General features: G+C 40.2%; 2 protein-coding genes across 5 annotated transcripts in view; one reads left to right on the forward strand and one right to left on the reverse strand.

Moving 5' to 3' along the window:
• Positions 1–9,306, forward strand: part of MAP7 (microtubule associated protein 7) — a 126,711-nt gene extending 117,405 nt beyond the window's left edge. For all 4 annotated transcript variants that reach the window (XM_050893329.1, XM_050893330.1, XM_050893331.1 and 1 more), the window contains exons 17-18: positions 6,537–6,763; positions 7,474–9,306. In XM_050893329.1, coding sequence (XP_050749286.1) covers positions 6,537–6,763; positions 7,474–7,484 — 238 coding nt within the window. In that variant the 3' untranslated portion in view covers positions 7,485–9,306. The remainder of the gene's footprint in view (positions 1–6,536; positions 6,764–7,473) is intronic.
• A 2,885-nt stretch (positions 9,307–12,191) lies between these two features.
• The window catches only part of LOC127014176 (uncharacterized), a 28,678-nt gene continuing 19,873 nt past the window's right edge, over positions 12,192–20,996 (reverse strand). Inside the window, exons 10-14 of the mRNA XM_050893335.1 lie at positions 17,873–18,001; positions 15,648–15,762; positions 14,588–14,722; positions 13,222–13,347; positions 12,192–12,348 (exon numbers count right to left, since the gene is read on the reverse strand). Of these exons, the coding sequence (XP_050749292.1) occupies positions 12,227–12,348; positions 13,222–13,347; positions 14,588–14,722; positions 15,648–15,762; positions 17,873–18,001 (627 nt within the window). The 3' untranslated portion in view covers positions 12,192–12,226. The remainder of the gene's footprint in view (positions 12,349–13,221; positions 13,348–14,587; positions 14,723–15,647; positions 15,763–17,872; positions 18,002–20,996) is intronic.

A 20,996-nucleotide genomic window follows, 5' to 3' on the forward strand; every position in this document is an offset into this window, starting at 1 on the left:
TGCTTTCAGCCTAGATCTTTAGATTTCTGAACTGCTTGAAGTATTAGCAAGTTTTGCTTACTAAGCAGAAGTCCCTCATGTGAGATAGAGAACTACTCATTTTGGCTTTGCGTTTTAAAAAAAATCCTTTGTCCTCTATAAGGAGAATTTGGGGAGGCAGATATTTAACATTGGCAGCTCTCTGTAGCCATGAAGCAAGTTAGTCAGACTTTGAGAAATTGTTGAAATGCTTGAAAACCTCGCTGTTGAACCGAGTGGAATCTGTTACATAAGCATGAGCTGTCAGGTATTTCAATTTTAGTAATGCAGAAAGCCAAATAATCCCTTAGCCCTTTCATATTTTATGCAGGTAGTGCCAGAATATGCGTGGAAAAACTTGAATGTGGGAAGCCATTAGGCAGTCTGTAATGGGCGGTATGCTTCAGGGTGTGATTGGCACTAATTGAAGGAGGAATGTGCCCTCTCTTGGTCCCTCCATATGCCTGGGGGAACTTAGCCTGCTGTCATGCTGACAAGGATGCTCCTGCTGAGAGAAGTTCTGTCAGTGACACTGAGCACTGAACTGCATTGGATGAGCTGTACGGAGCTGCCTCATAATTGTCTCGGACAGCTATTAAATGTTAATCAGTCCCAGCCTTATATGTACCTTGGTGCTTGTAATATAAAATGTGCCATGCTAATGAATGCTGCCCTGTAGCATTATAATCCATGTGGAAGGAACCTCAGAATGGCCAAAGTGAAGAACGAATAAATGAGATTGAAGAACAGCGACAAAAGTAGGAAGTGTGTATAAGGCTGTAGAAACGGAAACTGGTATGCCAGGTTGGGATGTGGAGGGACTCTCTACTTTAGAGGTACATCCACACTGCCTGGGAAGGTGAAGGCTTGAAGCGCTTGGTAGCATCCCAGTGTAAGCTTAGCCCAGGTAGTCTGAAAAACTGTTGTAAGGAATACACAGCAGCATAGATTTTATCACATGGTAAAAGCCACAGGTGCCACATGTGCTGCGGTTGTCTGGCATCTAGATATACCTGATACTGTAGCACACACAACAGCAACGGGTGGAGATGGTCTCTTGTGTGAGCACCTCACTCCAGCCCCAAGAAAGATTTGGCTTTTGTCTGGAAAAGATTTGAGCATGTTTTAAGGGCTCAGATTTCTGACCAGAACTTAAAAAGGCTTTGCATGGGGGACTTGTGGCATGCGCTTGTATGGGCAAGAGGAGGGAGTGAAGGAGAGGAGTCGTCTTAAGGCCTAGCGCAACAGTCAGTCTTGTTCTCCTCCTACAGTGTAGGTAGTGTGGGAAGTTTCACTGGGTCTAGGATAGAAGAAGTTTAAGTGTCGGTGTGTCTGTTTTGTACAGCACTGGGGTCTAGCCTGAATGCCTGTCTTTGAACAGGACTGGTGGTTGGTGTTCAGTGACCAAACCCAGAATACCTGAAGTTGGGGTCACTCCCCAGACAATGCACGTGCTCTGCCCCTTGCACCAGTAGTGTTGAAGAAAGGTGACTTGGAAAGCTACTAGAGGTTTGTGTGAAGATAAGGAGTTCCGCTCTGGGACATAATAGGAAGTTGCCTGACTGCTTACTGTGCTGAACCTTCATCCCTATTCCTCCCCATCATGTCATCCACCCTGTGTCAGTTCTGTGGCTGGGATTCAGTTGGAAATAGCATGCTTGCTTTCATGGTCATGAGTACAATGCAACTGAGAAAAATTAAAAGAATTCTGGCAGAGTGAAGGCAATTGATTTCAATACTTCACCATTCTCTGTTGCTGCTTTTGATCAGCAATGCAGATCTTGTTGTACTGGAACTTCATTAGCTTTCCAAGACAATTGATCTTCATAAACCCTAACAAAAATGCTATGATTGCTGCATTATTTACCATATATCTATTGTCAACCATTATTAGTTTTATTAATAAACATTTATTGCAGATGATAGATTGGCGCAATCATCTATCCCACCTAATAGTTTGTCAAAATTTTTATGGGTATTCCTACTCCTGTTTTAAACAAATGAACATTAATCAATTTTCCTTAGGCTTAAAGCTTCTTCACTTTGCATCATGAAAGCAAAAAACAGATATATTTGCTTGTGAATTGAGCTGTTTTACCATGTTAGCACTCAAGGTTTTCAAATAGATCTTACCTGAATTCTCAGTTCATAGAAACAATTTCTTTTTTTCATAGTTGTCTGAGTTAAAATGACGTCTCTGAACATGATTTTTGTGGTATGTAGTTTTAAGTGGTGCCACAAGGATTCTGATTTTGCCACCTATGCTAGCTCTGAGTGTCTTCTCCACAAGTAAATTCTGTTAAACAATTTAATGCTCGAATGCTAATGAAGAACAGCGAAGTATTATTGGGGGAGAGAGGGCAGGGAGTGGCCTTATATCCGACCTACAAGTCTGAGGTGAGAAGACTCACAATTGAACTTAAATGAAGACATTTCTCATCCAGGTGTAGTACCATGGAAAGGGCAACACTAAATATATTTTAAAATGGAGCGTACCATGAAAATTTTCCAGTTAGATTGTAAAGTATCTAGAATTACCAAGAAAACTGGTAGTTCATGGATACTACAATATTACTAATGGCATGTTAACTTCTGACTAGATTCTGGGTTTTGGGGAGTTTTTTTCCAACAAATGGAAAAATGAATTTGAAACAGTCATTTGAAAATAAGATATAATGTTAAAGTATTTTCAAACTTCTTGTAAATTATAAAAGATTCCAACAAGATTTTTTTTTTCCAGATTCTAATTTTTTCTTGCTTTATTGAACAGTAGAATCCTGGAAGAAGCACAATGATAGGAGTTGGAGTTGGATAACCAGTACAGCTGCCTAATCCATCTCCCACTTGCAGATTTTTGCTTGTTCTCCACTTTCTAATTCTTTGCCCAAGTTAGATCCTGTCTGCTACTTCTCAGAAAGTTATTTCAGTACAGTGGTTTATCTTGACAATATTTTCCTTCTGATACTTATTCTTATCCTGTAATTCCATTTTTTTCTGTGCTGCTTTCTATAAATGCCTGCAATGGGCCTCAGTGAGAGCAGTTCACCTCATCTGTGTGTCTCCATCCCGTATAAAGGGAGCTGGGTCTGGGTAGATTAGATAACCAGTTTTTAGAAATAAACAGTTAGACAAGGTGATTGCCTCAGTATCTTGTCCTGGAAAAGAATGTTACTGGGTTCAAATTCTTATGTAGCGTTCATTGCTCAGTCTGTGGGACAGCCCACTTGAAATTTGCTTTAGCACTACCTTCCCTTCTTTAGGCCTCCAGCTCCTCATTGCTGGCTGATTTCAGTGCTGTTGTCTCAGTGGATTAAAAATAAATGCTGCTTTATTTAAATCATCTAAAAGTCTGGAGTCCATTTTGCTGTTAATGTCTATCTGTGACACCTCTGCTAAAATCATGTCAATAAATGAGGCAACTGACATTGTCCTTCAGATCAGGAATAGCAGCTGTGGAAATACTTTGACACTTTCCAAAGGCCTGCAAATCAGTAATTTTTTTTTTTTTTTCTTATTCGGTGTTGATTTCCAATGGGTGATCAGAAACAGACATACTAAATTCTGGCCTTCTTTCTTTCTTCTTTACTCTCTTCAAATTCTTTAAATACAGATTATGTCTACACAGAGCTTTGGCGAAAATTATCTACATCAGATATAATTTTCAGTAGTTTTTAACTTTTTGGATGTTCCAGTTCCTTTAATTAAATTAGCTGCTCTTCTCTCAACTTCCTCCAGTCTATCTTGTTAATATTGATGTGTCCAGATCAAAACGTGAAGCTGCACAGATGCTTTTTAGCTGCCATGAAGCTGTCCTTCAGATGCTCGCATGACTGATGTTTGGAAATGCACTCTGAACAACTCAGGCAACTTTTTTTTTATTACGTAGGTGTCTTGCTACAAGCACACTTATGGAATATGTTAGAATGCCAAAATTATCCAGTTCTTTCTGCAACATAGTATGCCTGAAAAGGATATCTCCAGTGTTGCATTGGACACTGAGACATCGCTAAGAATGTAACATAAGACAGTGATGTAGCAGGTCAAAAATCCATTACTTTTTTGTGTTCTTTGCTTTAATGGCCTGTAGCAGTCACTTAGGGAGAGAATGTAAAGGAAAAAAAGGTAAGTACCAGGAGATCCTCTGGTCAATGAAGGGTTACTAAGCATTGTGGTCCAAATGCAACCATAGATCAATTAGTCCCTAAGCTGCTAATTACCAGAAGCTGGAGGGTATACCAATCTCCTAGGAATTCGTCTAATCTCCTTTTGAGCTTACGGCCTCTAAGATGTCCAGTGGAAATTAATTCCACAGTTCCATTTTTCCCTTTGTTTCTTCTAAATTTGCTCCCCTAGTAATTTGGTGGAGCAAATAGCATAAAACATAGAAGATTTTGTAGCATAAAATTTAGAAGATCCATAGTTATGGTTTCCTCTTCTGTACCGCCTTTGTGATTGTATAGACTCTTCTGTCTCAAAAGACATCATTCAAGTCTGTGAATCCTGGTCTAACTTGGTGTGTAATACTGGCAGTGCAATCACAAATAAATATGAACTATTTATCTATGAAGTCAGCTGATCAATTGGATAGAAAAATTAGTATGTTTGCAGAAGCAAGAGGCTTCTTCATTGTACCAATACTTGTTGAAGTACTGTGCTGTTTAATTTGTATCAATGAGCAGTGGCTCTCTTCCTGCCTCTTTCTTACCCCATCCATCAAACTTGCTGTTTTATCCTAGCTCTGGTAAGATTATTGGCAGTAGATGGGGATGAAATAAGTAATAGGATACCTTATAGTGAATAATAACCTAATGACTACACATTATAGAGCAGGTTTTATTAGTCCTGAAGCATTTCACAGATTCTACTCCTCATCTTACAGATGTGGATCTCTGGCACAAAAGGGTGATGTGACTTGTGACCTCTCCCAGGCAGCCAGCAGGGTTTCTGTGTCTGCTCTCAAACTCAGTGCAGTGAAACATATTTTTCAGTTTGAAATTGCTCAGCATATCCACAGATGGAAAAAAAAGGTGGAGTGCCTTTCTGAAAAAGAACTGGTGATGGTTTGAAAAACTGGGAAAGGCTTTATGAAAACCAGCATGTCGTTCTCACAGGAAATCTGGGCTTTGGATAAAGCGTTGCCACTTTCAAAAGTACAATAATTATTTTCTATCTCTTGGGAAGTACTGTAAAACAATTTTGTAATTGTTTGTAAAAAGCTGGACACCCAAAGAAGCCAGCAAATGAAAATAAACCATATGCCCATTACAAGCAGTTTTTTTAGGACTAGTAAATGTACTGTCAGGAGAAAATTAGCCTGTGAAACCAAGCCACCTGCTCAGAAATGGCCTGAGGAAATTGATAGCCTAGTTTCAATCTAGGAAAATTGCATCTGAGCCTTTGTGGCTGAAGCATTTCCAAACAACCTGAACAGTCATGATGTGGTCCAAATAGGTCCAAGATTGTCAGGATCTAACTGTTGAGGGCCTTAAGAAGCACCTGTGAAAGATCACATGATTTTTGAGTGTCAGTTGAGTACTTGCTCTTTCTTGAGGAGCTCATGGTCCCATTATTGTCATCCTGCTCACTGAAGTAGCACCTTAGTTTCTCCCCTCTGGCAAGATAGTGCATGCTGTCTGCAAAGACAGGAGGATTTGACAACACAGTGCCTAATAAAAGGGTTGGGAGGGGAGGGGCAAGGCTGTGAGACATCATGCATCTTCTCTGGAGAGTATGTGTAATTGGAGAGTGTGTCTGTGCTTGTACAGCTCCTGACTGGGGGAGATGTACAAGAGCTTGCTCATAAGGCATCTCTGTCAAGTGGAGGATGGAAAAAGAAAGTGCAGATTGACATGAGGGATGCTGGGAGGTGTTTCTTTTGGCTTGGGCATGAGCAACGGGAGGAGTACAGAGTCGGGCAGTGCCTTGGAAATAAGCCCTAAGAATTTACGGGGGAGGCGGGACTGAAAGGAGAACTGCATTGGTAAGGGAGTTTTTTCTCTGGATGAGTGGCAGGTAGAAGAGGCTGCTGCAAAACTGGAGGCAGGAGGTGATCCAAGAAATAACAAAAATTACAATGATCTTATCTAAGGGCATTTACATTGATTTGCAGTAAGAGGGAAGGGTACGGCAAAGGTTATAAGAGCTGAAAAAGATGTTCAAGGCTGCAAATTGCATTAGGTGGGTGGCTCAAGATAGCAGTGGTGGTGCTGCAGCGGTTTTCTTACTGCTTCCCATTGCAGTCACTTCTCAGAACTGCTGTGTCCATAAAGCTGTCTATAGTTCTGGGTATCGTGTACCCAAATGTAACAACTATCTGTGTGTTTGAGGGAAGGCATATCTAGTACTTGGCTGCAAAAACACTTTTTCTACTGTGGTAGAAGCATAGTTTTGTTTTTACTGGCTAAAAGATTGCTCGGGATTAATGCAGACTTTTCTTCCATTTGTAATATTGCTTTGAGGAGGACTAAATTTCTCTTCTAGATGAAGGGCATGAGGAAATACCTATGTTTCTCTTTCAGCAATCTCAATCCAGAGAAAAATGCAAATGAAAATGGAATGTCTATGCAGAATGATAACTTTGAAGAGATCATAAACCTGCCTATTGGTTCTAAACCATCCCGGCTGGATGCCATGAACAACGACGGAAGCAGTAGTACTGAAATTCCTTTGAATCCAATTCTAGCCTTTGAAGATAAGGGGACTCTTTTGCCTCAGGTAGATAGCGTTCAAACACATCAAACAGCAGGTAGGTTTGCCTTGCTTCATTAACACTTGTAATGTGTTGTAATTGACAGAGGACCTAGAGCTCTTATATCAATTAAGTTGATTAATTTAAGCATTTTTAAACCCCATATTATTTGGGGAAAGGAGCATATCTCCTCTTTGTAAAGCTATGCATGCCAAGTACATACAGGTGCTGTGCAAATTATGGTGAGGCCTTAGCTTTTCTTTGAGGGGGGCTTCTCAGTCACACTGCACTTTCTGCCATTTGAAGTTGCTTGAAAATGTTTGCCCTGTGCTTTCAAACAGAAATGGTAAGTGACAGCTGCTGTACCTAGCTTATGATCAGCTATCATGTTCCAGTTCTGCAAGTGTAATGTCTGATACACACAGGCAGAAGGGGAGCTGGTACCTACCTTCTGTGTAAAATTCTGGATGTGCTTCCCTCATCAAGTTCTTGCTGCCATTAATACTGAGGGGTGGTTTGCAGCACACTAGATTTTTCTGAATTACGTCACAACTTTTAAAGGATGTTATATTAATAGTATATTATTAATCTAGTATTTGCTAAATACTAATTTAGCAAATTAAACTGGACTACCGTTTTCTTTTTCTGTGGCTAGAAAATGTAAGGAAAATCATCCGACAATGAAATAATTGCATAAATGCACAGCATTTTGAAGTAAGTATTGTCACTCTTTGCTGACCTGTCATTTTTGATACCTTCTGTTGTAGAAGTGATCTGATTGTTTCTTCTGAAGAACCAAAGGTGGTATGAGCATCTCTGCAGTCAGTGGAGTTTCTTCCATGCTATGAAGGAGTGTTCTATTTTTTTCTCTCCAGTTTTTTAAAGATTTCTTGAATATCTTTTTTTGGAAGGACTTTAGTAAAACCAGCAGAAGAAATGATGGGAATAGACTTGGATCACCTTTCTAATAGCTTTCATCACTAGAAGAATCATGCTTCACATGCATTACTTGATATGGCTTTGTCCAACAAGCTTTTTCTGTTAGTAAATGGGTATTTCTGCATTCCTTAAGACATGAGACACTGGAATCTGAAAGCAATGGGCTGATTTGGGTGGCGGGACTGATTGTTTTTTTTAAAAGGTGGGTGTTGGTTTAAAAGGCATAATGGTAAAATTGGCAAAGAATCTTTTACACTTTGTGGTTCTAATACTTGAAAAATAAATACCTCATTGCTCTACAAGTAGAGTTAATGGGGTGTTTTATTTAAACCTGTTGGTTTAAATATTATTGCAGAGAACTCTAATTATGGGGGCAAAGTATAGGCTTCTGTATCAGGTTCTTGTAAATGTAATTCCTACAGGGACATTCTGTAAATTGAGACGTCACTATGATCTTCTCGCATTTTCTCTAAAAACACAAAACAAGGCAGGTTTTAAAATGTGAAAATTTGAAAGCGTTATTTTTTCATGGACAAGAGGAAAACCTATTGTTCTGCTAGATTATGTATTTATGAATTTTGTTCAGTACAGAAATAAATCATAATTGAATAAATTAGAAAAATGTGGTAAAATGATACTGGAAACTTGATTTTTTTAGTTACATCCATGTTCTCAATACTGTAAAAGATGTGTACGCATATGCGCACACGTGTGCACGCACACACACAGGGAAATACCTTGTTCTGAGTCCTGTAAATTGCTGCTGTTCCCAATGACGGAAGACTTTGCCTTATCAGACTATTGAAGACTGTGTGAAACCTGAAATATTTGATTTTTGGATGATGAAGCAGGTTCGGGGATTTTTTTGGTTTGCTCGTTTCAGAGCAAATGGAAAATGGTCATTGTCTGTGCTTTTATGTAGTGTGTGGTATTTATAAAGCAGTGCAGTTTGAGTGATAAGAGGAGCAATGCAGGTTGCTTTCTCTTTAGTTTGCTGATTTCTACTGTCGTTGTTCCATCCCTCACTTCTGGTTGCTCTTGGGCAGAACTGTAAAATCTTGCACCTTTTTGTGCTTTGATAAACAATGCTGTTACAGGCAGAGCTCACTCGAGGTATTTGAGTTTGAAGCACCACCCAGGGCTTGATGCATTGCTCACTGAAGGCAGTGAGTAGATCCTTGGCTACTGGAAACAGAGGTTTATGGGGTTTCAGTTCACGCTACCAGAGAATGTACCGTTAAGATTCCTGCACTTGCCTGTAGTGAGCACTGAGCTAGGCCTCTAGGAAGCTGTGCAGAAAGTCTGTGCTAGCAGAAGAAATCCTCAGAGACAAAAGCTGAAGAATTTTTGAAGAAATTACTTTCTGCTGCTGCCAAGTGTGCATCTTATACAGGAGATGGGATAAAAGCAATGGAAATGCAATGAAAAAGAGACTTCATCTGCCAGAATATATACGGAAGGGAAAAAACAGCCATTCAGTCAGAATGCTTTCAATAGTAGCTTGTGACACAGTAAAATGAATTGGGTTCCTTTCTTGCTTTCTTTAGTTTTCCATGTACATAGCCACAATATTTTGAAGTGTCCAAAATATGTAGTTTTTCTTTAAACCTATATATAGCATGTAAGTACCAAATAAAACTTGTTTGAAATATTTACTTCTATTTATATTTTCATTTTCTTGCATAGTTGAAACAGGAGTCAATCTGTGATGGAAAACTCTTCTTGCTACTCCTGGTCTGCTTAAAACTTTTCTTCAGGTTTCCTCTAATCTCTTTACTAGAAAATCAGTACAGGGTCACTTAGAGCTAGAAACAGAGCAAAGAAATAGCCAGTAAGATTTAGCTTCAGTTTTAAGTTTGAGGATTCATTTAGGCTCAGGTTTAAATTATGTTGATCTTGGTCTACTTAGGCTTAGGTTTAAATTATGCTGATCGGTTTTCGTGAGACTTCAGAATGCTTGCTTCACTGTTTGCAGGACAGAGATGAAGAGCCTGCTTCATTTCTCATGCGTGGTTGTTTTTTCTTAACAGGACTGCAGTAAAACCAATTTATAATTGTATTCACTCCAGGTTTGCTTCAAATGAGAGAGAAAACTTCCTCCTTTTCAAGGGCCCGACATACAAACTAAAAGCTAGGGAATTGGGAGTAGAATTTGGTTTACGAATCAAAAAAAACTGAAAAAAAAAAAACCCCAAACCCAAAACCCGAAAAGAGATGGAAATTCTAAGTCTTGGTTTAAGCCTCTTTCTTTAAATGCAGGAAAAATAGTTTCTCTTCTGTTGAATGTTGTTCTTGCTAATAAAATATGGTATCAAATGAAGGCCAACTCCTTTGCCCGCTATTGCAAATGGTTTTGTTGTTTGTGCTATCAGAGGCAACCCTTAACCACTCAGTGAGGTAGAACTAGCAATTGTAGAAGTCAGAGAGCTATTCTGAAGGTACGGAGTAGTAACCTTTCACAGCAGCTAGACTGTGTGCTTTGGAAAGACTCAGCTCCTTGCTCACGTCTTAACAGCACAACAGAAGTGCTTACAGGGATGACATTCAGTGAGTTTAGTTCAGTACATCACAACTACTGGGTTGTTCACCATTAGCTTTGCTTGTTTCACATGTCTCTTATCTCCTCATTCCTGATGAAGAATGCTTCGTTATTTTCCTTCTTGCTAGGACCTCGAAGTATTGTTTGCAATTGAATACCTACGAAAAACAGATTCTAATGCTATTACTTAATATTGCACTGATTTTCTTTTTGGAAAATGATCTAAAGTCACCCAAGGAGGGGGCCTGAAGCTTGAGATTTTCTGGTTTTGTTCCTAGCCGTGTCAATCAGCTCTTTGTAGTCTCTGTTTTAATAAGCCCAGGTGCCCACAGTGGAGCACATGGGTCTTTCACATGAGACTTCAAAAGAAAATTCCTGTCACACATGAATATTGAAAATGCCATACTGCTTTATCTGAAGTCTCTGTCTGCCCTGTTCTTTAACAGGCCTTTTTACTGCACTGCAGAGAGGCTTTGGAGCATGTTTTTGGTTGGGCTTTTTTTAAACAGTACTATCAGAGAGAACTTGCAGTTATTAAAAAGAATCATTAACAGAAATGCCTCCCTCAAGCACCAAAACTAAGCTTAGAGATTTGGGCCACAGTAAAATGGAATGTTGAGCTCTTAGTTATAACAGAATGATTTTTATTATTATTATTTTTAATCTCACTTTTATTCCATGTTTGTAGCTAGTAGCAGCTCTAAAGCTCTACATGCATGTACGAGTTATACCATGGTTGAAGTACTTCAAAAGACAGGAAACTCTTCTGAAATGTTTGCGTAAGAAACTGTCCTACCTGGGAGCATGTGTTTGCCAGAAGAGTGGTTCCAAAATTTCAGTATTCCGGCCAGTTCAACATGAAGCTCCAGCCAGATTCTTGTATTTAAAAAGAAGTGTATTGATCAACGGTGGAATTGGATTACTAATAGATGATGATGATGATGATGATTATTAGATTACTATTCTCTTACAAATTAAAACCTACATTAAAAAACCTAGTGCCTCATAATTTCAAGGCTCTGTGCTACAATTTTCTCCTGAAAAATACTGTTTTGATTGGCTAAAAGGTCTGTGAGACAGACTCTCCCTCTGGAGGAGAGGAAAGGGGAGGCTGTTCAGTATCCTGTATACATGTAAGAAAATTAGTTGAATTTAAACATACTACTACTTTTTTTTTTTGTTCTTTAACTCCTTTTAAAATGAAGTATCAATATCAAAATATAAGATCAATTCCTAATTTTGCCAGATTTGTTCACTTTTTCCCTGTTGCAAGTACCTTTGGAAATAATTTACCATTTGCAGAACACAGATTTCTGTATTCAAATACCTCTCACCCAAATCTTTCACGGTAGCTGCTATATTCTGAACATGTTCTATGCAACATTTACCTGCCTCAATGTGCCTTTGCTCTTCTGCTGGAGAGTAGTGCCTACAGTGTATGCAAGGATCAGCCGTAAGGTTTGCCCTATTCTTGTTTCTTAGGAATTTCTTGCAATTTCTCCGAGTTGTCCCTCAGCAGTTACTTTCTGTAGTAACCTGTTAGTACTTTGCTACCTTCACACTATGTGTTAATTCACTTATTTTCTAAAGTCAAGTCCCTGGAGTGTGCTCTGAAATCAGGGACATGGAACAGAAATAAAATGATGATGAACGCAGAGGAACCTGCGTACTTGAGAGATGCCTCTTCAGTAGAATCAGCCTGTTACGTGAATAAAACCTCATGAATACAGTGCTGGTTTTTTGGAGGGGGTGGTGAGGAAACCAGACACCAACCATGGAAGGTTACCCAAGCATAATGGGTGTTTTCCAAACGGTTGGAAGGCATGTAGCTGTAGTCCTCAAGCACACTTAAGCGGCCAGCCAAAGTGTTCAAGGGGTTGTCTTTGACCTGCTCCGGTTCTTGTTATTGGCACATCTCTTTTTTATGATGAAACTAAGTAGCAGGAAAACTTTAACTACAGGAACCAATGAAAAGAATTGTCTTCTCTGAAAGTTCAGGCTCTTGGATCTGGTAAGTTTTCATAAGCCATGCGGCTTAAATATTAACTGTCTTCGTGGCAAATAGCTGCCCTAAGGAGCTCTTGAGTTTCTTCTGTTTGTTGACGGACTTGCTCAAGGAGTTTGGCCATTTGGCTTTTTCTGAATGCTAATGAAAATTCTGGATCTGAAGAGGAAAAAACAAGTGTTAGGCAACCTGCTGTTTTTCTCTGTGTTTTAGTGCAGATGCTTAGAAAGCTTATATTTCAGGTTAGATACAGTTGATGGTTCTTATTACAGTGTAAAGTATAGAGGCGTTACAACAATATTCTTCTGCCACACAAAGCAGATACTAATTCTGTTTTCATCCCTAGAACCATTCAGGATTGTTTGCTGCTAAATTATCCTGATCCAGATGTCTAAAGTTCAGTTGCCAAATTCAGCCTTCTGCAACAGGTGCATATTAAGACATAGCAGGGTCTTGGCTCTGGCTCTACATATGTGAAGATAGAAGCTATATACATTTATTACCATATTATAACTCTCATCTGTACTCAACTTCTACCCAAAACCAAAAAAATCTAATCAAAAATAGAAAAAAAAAAATCAAGGAACAGAATGTAAAGTATGAAAAAGATGTGAGACTTCCCAGCTTTAGTACTAGCTAATCATGCAATTTACTTGTTTGCTTGCTTTATCAAAATAAACTAAATTCATATTTGAAAAGCTTTTAGGCTGTGTCTAGTGCCAAACATTCTTATATCGGATAAAAACATCTGTACCTGAAGTCCTGTTTCCCTGCTGATCAGAAAGCCTTTAGTTTTAAAGCAAACAAACAAACAAACACCCTGCCTCTATCATAAGATACTCTTAGTTAGTTAAAAACAGGTAAGGTAACAGCTACCCTTGAGATTATTCTGTTTGCTTAAGTGAGCAGAGCTAGTCCCCAGAGGAAGTTGCTCGGCATTGTCATTTCTGTTATAAAGCAGTGCCCGTTTGGTGCTGACAGGAGCAGGGGTCTGGCAGTGCCCCGGGGGCTCGGCCCAGCACAAGGACATACCTTCTCGCAGTCTGCAGAAGGCAGAGATGCCCAGCTGCTGAAAGCGGATCTCTTGGTGGGTAAGAAAATTCTTGAGGTAGGCCTGAATCTCTCCGATGTGACGCTTCAACAAAAGCATCATTTTTTCTGCATAGATGGGAGAACCACTGGAGATCAATAGGAGCCTTTAAAACTTTGAAAACTGATTTTTGTAACAACATTAAGATCATTTATGACTCATCTAACTTCATCTGCAACCAATGTTACTGCAAAGAATGGCAAAGGACTTCCACGTACTACAGCCTCTAACGGTATCACTGATACTTCAGGTAAATAAAACACTGAGTGGGCTGCTGTGCTCGGAAGCTGGTACTTGTGCAAGGTGCGTGCTGATTTACGGACCAATCAGCCTGTCACGCTAACCCATCCATGAAGCGATTATGCTGTTGGACTCTGTTCGCTACTTGAGAGTCTGTTCGTTGCAAATCCTTGATCATAGACTTGAAACAGGTTTGTGTTCTCCCTTATTGGAGACTTACTACGGACTTCCGTTTCTCTCGCATCTAAGGATTAAAATCTAACCATGCTTTTCTAGAGAACGTGGCAAGAATCATCTGAACACCTTTTTCTTGCAAGCCTTAAAGGCTCTCAGCTGCTTGGGACAAGTATATTAAGTATAAAGCTGTTTGTTTTCTGCAGGTAAAAATAATGCTCTCTTCATTCTCTCACTGAAACTTAAAAAAATATAGGCTATGTTCTTAAAAGCCACTTGACTTCACCGGTCCTTCTAATCTAGTCTAGAATTACAACAGCAGCGTTTGGTTCAGTAAGATGCTTTCCTCTTGCTGGTCAGGGAGCAGAGTTGATCTACAATTTTGGAACACAACCATCCCATTGTAATTCTCTCTACCAACCTCTGCTCCTGTCTGTGGGGAATGCCATCATGTTGTATATACTGAGAAGGAGGGTTGAACAGAAAGATGCAACGACTCGTCTGAAACATGTTCTCATCTTTCCCTTGGTAAGGAGTATTTTACGCTCTCCCACCTTCCTACTTAAGTTGTTTTTAAGGACCTCAGAATTGGCTACAGACTAGCCCTGCAGAATGGTAGTGCTTGAAGAACGCAACAAACACCTGAATCAGATCTTTATGGTCCATTTGCATCCCTGGGCTTTCTCGTGCACTCAAGCACTGTTTTACGTGTATGTCAAGGGTGACTGTAGGCGCTTTTATGCTAATAAATTTGTAGAGACCAGATGGAGGATGCTATAGGAATGTTAAAGGTTGTTCGGTGCCTGACAGTGAACTCCTTTGAGAAAAGGCTCATTTCACCCCAGCCAGCCATAAATCTCTTTGAAAGCACAGTTAATGCTGTGTGACAGTTACCGTGACCTATCATGTGCTGGATGATGGAGGCAGCTTGAAAGGATGGCTCAGTATGTTCCCGTTGGCCAGCCAGTCTCACCAAGCACTTTGTCAAGGGTTCATTCATCCATTGGACCATGCGTAACATGGCTCCTTCTGGAAGACAGAAAGATAAGAGAGTAGTCTGTAAACAGAAACTCCACTGTCAAAGAAATGAAGGTGACAGGTCTGCCAGAAACCATGCTGCCTAAATAGGAAATCCTTCATGCAGCTGGACAAGCAAAATAAGTGCTGAACTTGTGCAATAAGTATATTTAGGTTGTAAAAAAGGGTCATGTCCTGAGGTTATGCTCTCAGTAAGATAGGGCCATGGATTTGATTCATAGAAAGGCTGGTGGATTTTTATTTTGTTGGGTTTGTGTTCTGGAAGAATGAATCACTTCAGGTACGAGATCCACTCTTGCCTAGTGGGCTCAGTCTGCCTAGCAGCTACTGGGCACCTCTTGCAAAATTAAATGTGACACGTTGCCAGTTGCATGGCAGTTACACCAGATACAAGAAATGAAATGTTTGACAGACAATATCCAATGCAGGGGCAGGCTGGGAAAACTTACACTGATCCTCTCTGCCATGAGGAGTGCTGTACCTTCTACGGGTGCTAATTTGGGATCTCTTATAAAATCTATGTGCAAAAAATTTGAAGAGAAAGAGCCACTTTGTATTTTAGTCGTCTTCTCTTATGTTAGTATCGGCTATTGTGAAATGAATTCAGCTGGAGAAACTTGGCAACGTTACAAATAAAAGTAGACAGGCCATGTACAGCAGAAGTTCAGCACAAAGAATTTTGAGTAAAAAAATTTTAAGCAGTTCAACAGAAAAAAGTGCAAACAACCGAGTCTGTGTGTCCTGCCAGTGAGTCAAATCTTGCTCTTCTTGAAGCTTATGGCAAAACTCCCAGTGAATTTAAAGGGAAAGACCTGGGCTGTACGTCCACCTGTGCTTCATCTCCTATTAGGATTAATAAAGGGTACGTACGCTTCTCAGATTAAGCCATTTCTGCCGAGGTTGCTAGGTTTCCTACCTTGCTTTGCTAGCTCAGCGAGGCAAGATGTCACATAATGAAGAGAGTCTTCTTGAGTGTCGGTAGAAAGCATGGTCTGGAGGAGACCTTCAACACATGGGCTCTCAATGACTCTCTGCAACAAGAAAGAGATTCACGTTTAGCACTTCCATTATGTTTTAGCGGTGTCCGAGGACTTCAGAGGTACTGAATAACTCTTAGCAATACTAAGGGCTAAAACATCAATAATGGAAATGTCTCCTGCCAGATCTACCACAACCAGGTGACGTTGGATTGTTCAGAGATCACCTGATTTTAGGCATTTCCCAAGGCTTGCTCTGTCTGTGGGATGTTCTCATGATCACAGATCACTCTGAGCTCAAAGAATTTCCTGTTTACCTATTGCTGCTCTACCAGGCTGTATGTTAGTATTAAGCTCTCATTTGCTCAAGTCTTGCTGCAGAGGTGAATAAGCTGAGTGCGCCGGGGCAAAGCATTGGGAAAGGCGGAAGTTTTTCAGTTTCTCTTCTTTGCCTCCAGGGCTTTGAAAACTTTCTGGTGTTGAAATGCTCTGATCTGCAGAAATATGAGATGACCCCTCACTAGCAAAGGTGAGTTCTGCTTCTGGAGAGAAATTTTATGAATTAAACATTTCTGTGTATCCCTTATCTTTTAGGTTGAATCTGCTATGCCAAAAGTGGTGTTGGACAGCATGTCTCTGCACTGGCATGTATATTTTGGAGACAGAGTTGAAAACAGATAGGAGACTTAGCCTGTGCTGACCTGGATTAAAAGCACATGAGACCAAGGAATGAGTCCTGAATGAGTCACCTGGAGGTGACTGGTTACTAGTGAAGTTGAATCACAAAGTCATCAGCTCTCTGGGAGGTCCTAATAATGGCAGCTGCTCACACCTCCATAAGGGAGCTCAGGTGTCTATTAACAAAAGGGAATATCTTTTTCTTGTGTGTTCATTTTATGTCGCAGTTTTTTAACTTGCTGCTTAGAGGCTGAAGGTGGATTCAAGACTGCGGCCTTTCAAGCTCCCACACTCTGTTCGTGTCCTGCTGGCATAAAAACAACACTTCTTTTCCTCTTGTGCCAAGGACTCTTGCGTGTTTTAGGATGGTTCCTTAGAATTGACCCTGGAAACCTGGCACTCCCACTGATGTCTGTGGATTCACTTGTGCAATAAGAACTAAATACTCTATACATTGTAAAGATTTATGAGGGTGAACCAGCTCCCTGCTAGGAACAGAATAAAGTCACAGAATTTAAGTGACAAATATGGCAATTTTTTTAAAGCAAACTTTGAAAGGATGGTCCATTTTTACTCTTACTGTGGGCCTTGAGTTTGAGGGAATCTATTTCCCTGCAAAAAATGATTCCACAATTATCAGAAATTCATATAATTCTTATCTTAGTATAAGTGAAAAAAAATACTGAAAACAGTTTTCCTTCTGGCTAGTTTAAATCTCCGAACTAGTGGTAATTGCATCATGAACAAAGGAAAAAAAAAAAAGGAACTGACTCTCAAAAAGTGTGTACTAAAAAGTGGGGCAAAACAGAGACAAGGATTTGGGTGGGTTTTTTTCCCCAATATTGATTGTTACTGGTGGCACTGTTTGATCAAGGTACTCTTAAAAGGTAAGGAGAAAGGAAGTGCATCTGTGGATATGGATTTCAGTAGAAGCAAAGTCAGCAATAGAGATCTTTATAGCATCTTGGCACAACCAGTATCTTGTCAAACAGGCAAAATTTACATCTATTACTGGGGTTATATTTAACAAACTGGGAGTGAAATTAGATCAATGTTTTAACACTGTGAGTGGATAACTAAGGGCAGCCGAAGAGTGAGAGTTAGGAAATAAGGATTCAGTTTATAACAAACCTCAGATTTTCCTGGATGGTTCCTTTAGTTAGTATGAAATGTCTTTGCTAGAAGTACATTTTATACCTATGATACAGTCATTCAAATTAGGTAACCACATCACTCACAGGAAAAATTAGACATTTCTTATTTTCATTAGCATTTTTATATTGTATTGGAAAAAAATGAATAAACCCCCCTTTCATTATGGCACATCAGGTCCCTTTATTCATACACACAGTTTTCTGTAGAGTATCCTTGGCATATGTCTCATTAAAAAAAAAAAAAAAAATCTGTCTGTGGGTAATGCTGATTTGATATAAACATAACTGCAACCTCCCAGGGTAGAGTTCAGTGAAAAATGTTGGGTACCTACCTGTCTGTTTTTGGAAAGGCTCAGGTTTTTGATGATACAAGCAGCATGGCCAACGATCACAGGGTCTCTTTTATGCACTGACAGTAGCATCCCCAGGCTCTGTAGTAGCTCGGCACATGCCAGAGCGTCCTGAGAAGAGCAACCGGTATCTCAATTACATCCAGTACGGACAACACAATGTAACTTTGCAGCAAACTATATAGATAGATCTTAGCTCTGAAAGAAGAGCATTACTAAGCTCATTTAAACCAATGGTGTAGTGGCTGGGCCCAGTGCTTTTTCTCTCAAAATATGGTCTACTGACTGGCACTGATCCACGGACCACTTGCTATGGAAAGCTGAGTCTTTAAGGTCCAGTAGTTTATTTTTGTCTGCATCAAATGCTTCCCAGAGGTTGTTGATAGTCAAGGGAAGGACGTGTGATCCTGACTGGAAGGAGAAGTGGTCAGGGTAGGTGTGAAAGGCAAAAGTACGTGGTGAAGCAGCAGCAGCAGCAGCAGTGTGTCCTTGAGTACCTCAGCAATTTACCTTGCCTACAATAATGGACTGTATGTTTAGGTCAGTTTGTGATCAGGCACCGCTTTAGTAACGTGTTCTGAACAGCATCTTCTGAGTTTACACATACGTTTCTCTGCTGTCTGATGGATATTTTAGAGGGACTTTACTGAGTCCCTCTCTCTCTCAATGTAGTCTTCCTCCAATTACCGCTAATATTAATTGAATCAGATCATCTGAGTTTGGATTACTGCCCAGGTAGTTTCCTCAATAACAGTATGGATTAAGGGGGCACTGCTGTTTATAAGAGAAACCTGATCTCAACAGGCTTTGGGTTAGGTCTACAGTTAAAAGCAAAAGATTTCCTCTTGGGAGCGTTTTTTCTTTCAGTCTCTTTCCCTTAGGAATTTGAGTTCTTTATGCAGTTCTTATGTTTGTTAGCAATGAACTATATTATTTGTGCTACTTAGAAATTGAGACACGTTAGCAAGAGTGTTCCATATAAAACAAATCATCGGTCCTATATACAGTTGAGAAAAATCGCGTAATTCTGAAGCTTGTGAAATGTCAGGATCACTGAAGCAGTGCTGAAAGGCAGATGTCTTCAAAAATTAGTTTAACTTGCATCTTTCTTTCACTTGGGTTAAATTGCAAAAGTGTATCTTATTTTCTTTTAATATCAGCTGACATCTTCACTTACATTCATTTTAAGCACTCTCACAACCAGCAATTCTAAAATAAAACATGAAAATAGATGGGAAAGGCAGTGCTATGCCTAAACTCAGGGCATTTAAAGAATCCTATATGCAGATATAGCTGTAAATTTTCTCTGGTTTTATTTTTCCTTCTCTTCAAAGGCAGAAATAATGTAATTTTAGATAATCCAATTAAATTACCATTGATGACTGTCTTCTGTGCTTTTGGACCAAGTGTCCTCTTTTCTATGTAATCCCCTCAACTGTGGTACCCTTATTTGATTTGCTACAGCCTGAGAAGAGGAAATTTTCTATGGACTATAAATTAACTTTCTAATATATAATGACTTCCCTGCCAAGCTCTTCTGTTTGTTTAGGACCTACATTAGCAAGTGGCAGTACTTTAAATTTTGCTGAACCTCTTTTTTGGCTGGTACATAGCCAGGATCCAGATTTTGTTTTCTGGCTCAATCCTGCGCAGCGCGAGAGAATCATGAGAAAACTCTGAGTAAAAATGGATTTGGTAGTTCAGACGGATATTGATCTAACTTCTCCCAAGATTTAAAAAAAAAAAAAAAAAAAAGTAAGGAAAAGCATTCTAGCAGCAACCGTGCTTACAATTGCAGTGCTGCACTGGCACCCCTTATCCAGGGATTTCTTGCCAAGAAATCTATTATCCCCTGTTTACCAGGTAGCAAGATGGGAAGGCAAAGTTCTCTTGTGCCTGGAATGGAAAGTCAGAGGCATCATCTGGAGCAGACAGACCCCTGCCACCCTGATTTCCAGGTCTTTGCTCAAAGGAATATGGTTTAAAAGGCTGTTTTCTCACAAAGCCTGACTCTTTCTTTAGTGTTTCAGGGTTGGGCTGTCCTTAGGAGAACTGAATAAAATTCCCCCTGCAAGAGGGAAGTTTTCCAGCACTTGCTGGGAATCGCTGTCAACAGCCTGGCCAGGGGATCGCAAGAAAGGGGTTTAAGCAGGGAGAGGAGCTCCTGTGAAGCATTCCTGGGGGTTTGCTTCATGGTAACGAAAGGGCAGATGAATTCTGCCCTATTGTATCCTGGGTAGTATTTGTAATAATTCAAGCATCACTTGACTCGGTTGTAAAGGTTAGCTTTGTTCGGTGGTTTGTTTTCCAACAGCTGTTCCCATGGAGAAGTCCCTCTTTCACTCACGGAGAATTCAGCCTGAGTTAGAGAAAGAAGCCTTGAAAAGATTTGAAAAACAGGCCAGGAAAGGCATGGAGGTGGGGAGGCAGGATATGAGTAAGGAGAGGTCAGCCTCTTCTCAGAGTGCCCAGGGCTCGCTCGCACAAAGCAGCAACATTCGGTAGTCAGGGATAGCCGTGTTTGCTCACTAAAACAAATTTTGAGATGTAGATACTTCTCACTGGAGAGTAAACCTTCGAGGGTGATGCTTTGCTTTCCAGCCTCCTGCTGCTGACCCTTTTCCCCCACGAAGGACAGGCTGTTTCACTGCTGGTGTAACAAGGCTGAGCTCCCAGGGCCTTTGTTCCCACTGATGCTGCGCCGTGCCCTTCGTAGCTGGGGGTTTGAAGCACTGGTGAAGACATGTTTCAGGATCAGGGAGGAAAGGATTTGTGGGTACTCTTTGCTGGGAGAACAAAAAGTGCAAATGGTGTTTGAGGGCAAGAAAAGCAAATGCGAGTGAGGACAATGTTCCAGCATAATGCCTCATACTGAGTAACATTTTTACTGTGCAAATAGCCTCCAACTAACTTAATGTATTTCAGTTGTAAGCTTGTTGAGAGCAAATTGTGTTTTGATTGCATGAGGCAGTTTGACAAGCAATGAGGACGTTCAGTCCTAATGCAGCCAGCACAAAACCTACGAAGCCACAGTGCCTTTGAAAAGCTCTGTGCTCTAGTTGCTGCTTCCCAGGCATTGAGCTTACACACTTTTTCAGTCATGCCC

Source organism: Gymnogyps californianus, chromosome 3 (assembly GCF_018139145.2).
Source record: "Gymnogyps californianus isolate 813 chromosome 3, ASM1813914v2, whole genome shotgun sequence".
NCBI classification, from domain to species: Eukaryota; Metazoa; Chordata; class Aves; order Accipitriformes; family Cathartidae; genus Gymnogyps; species Gymnogyps californianus.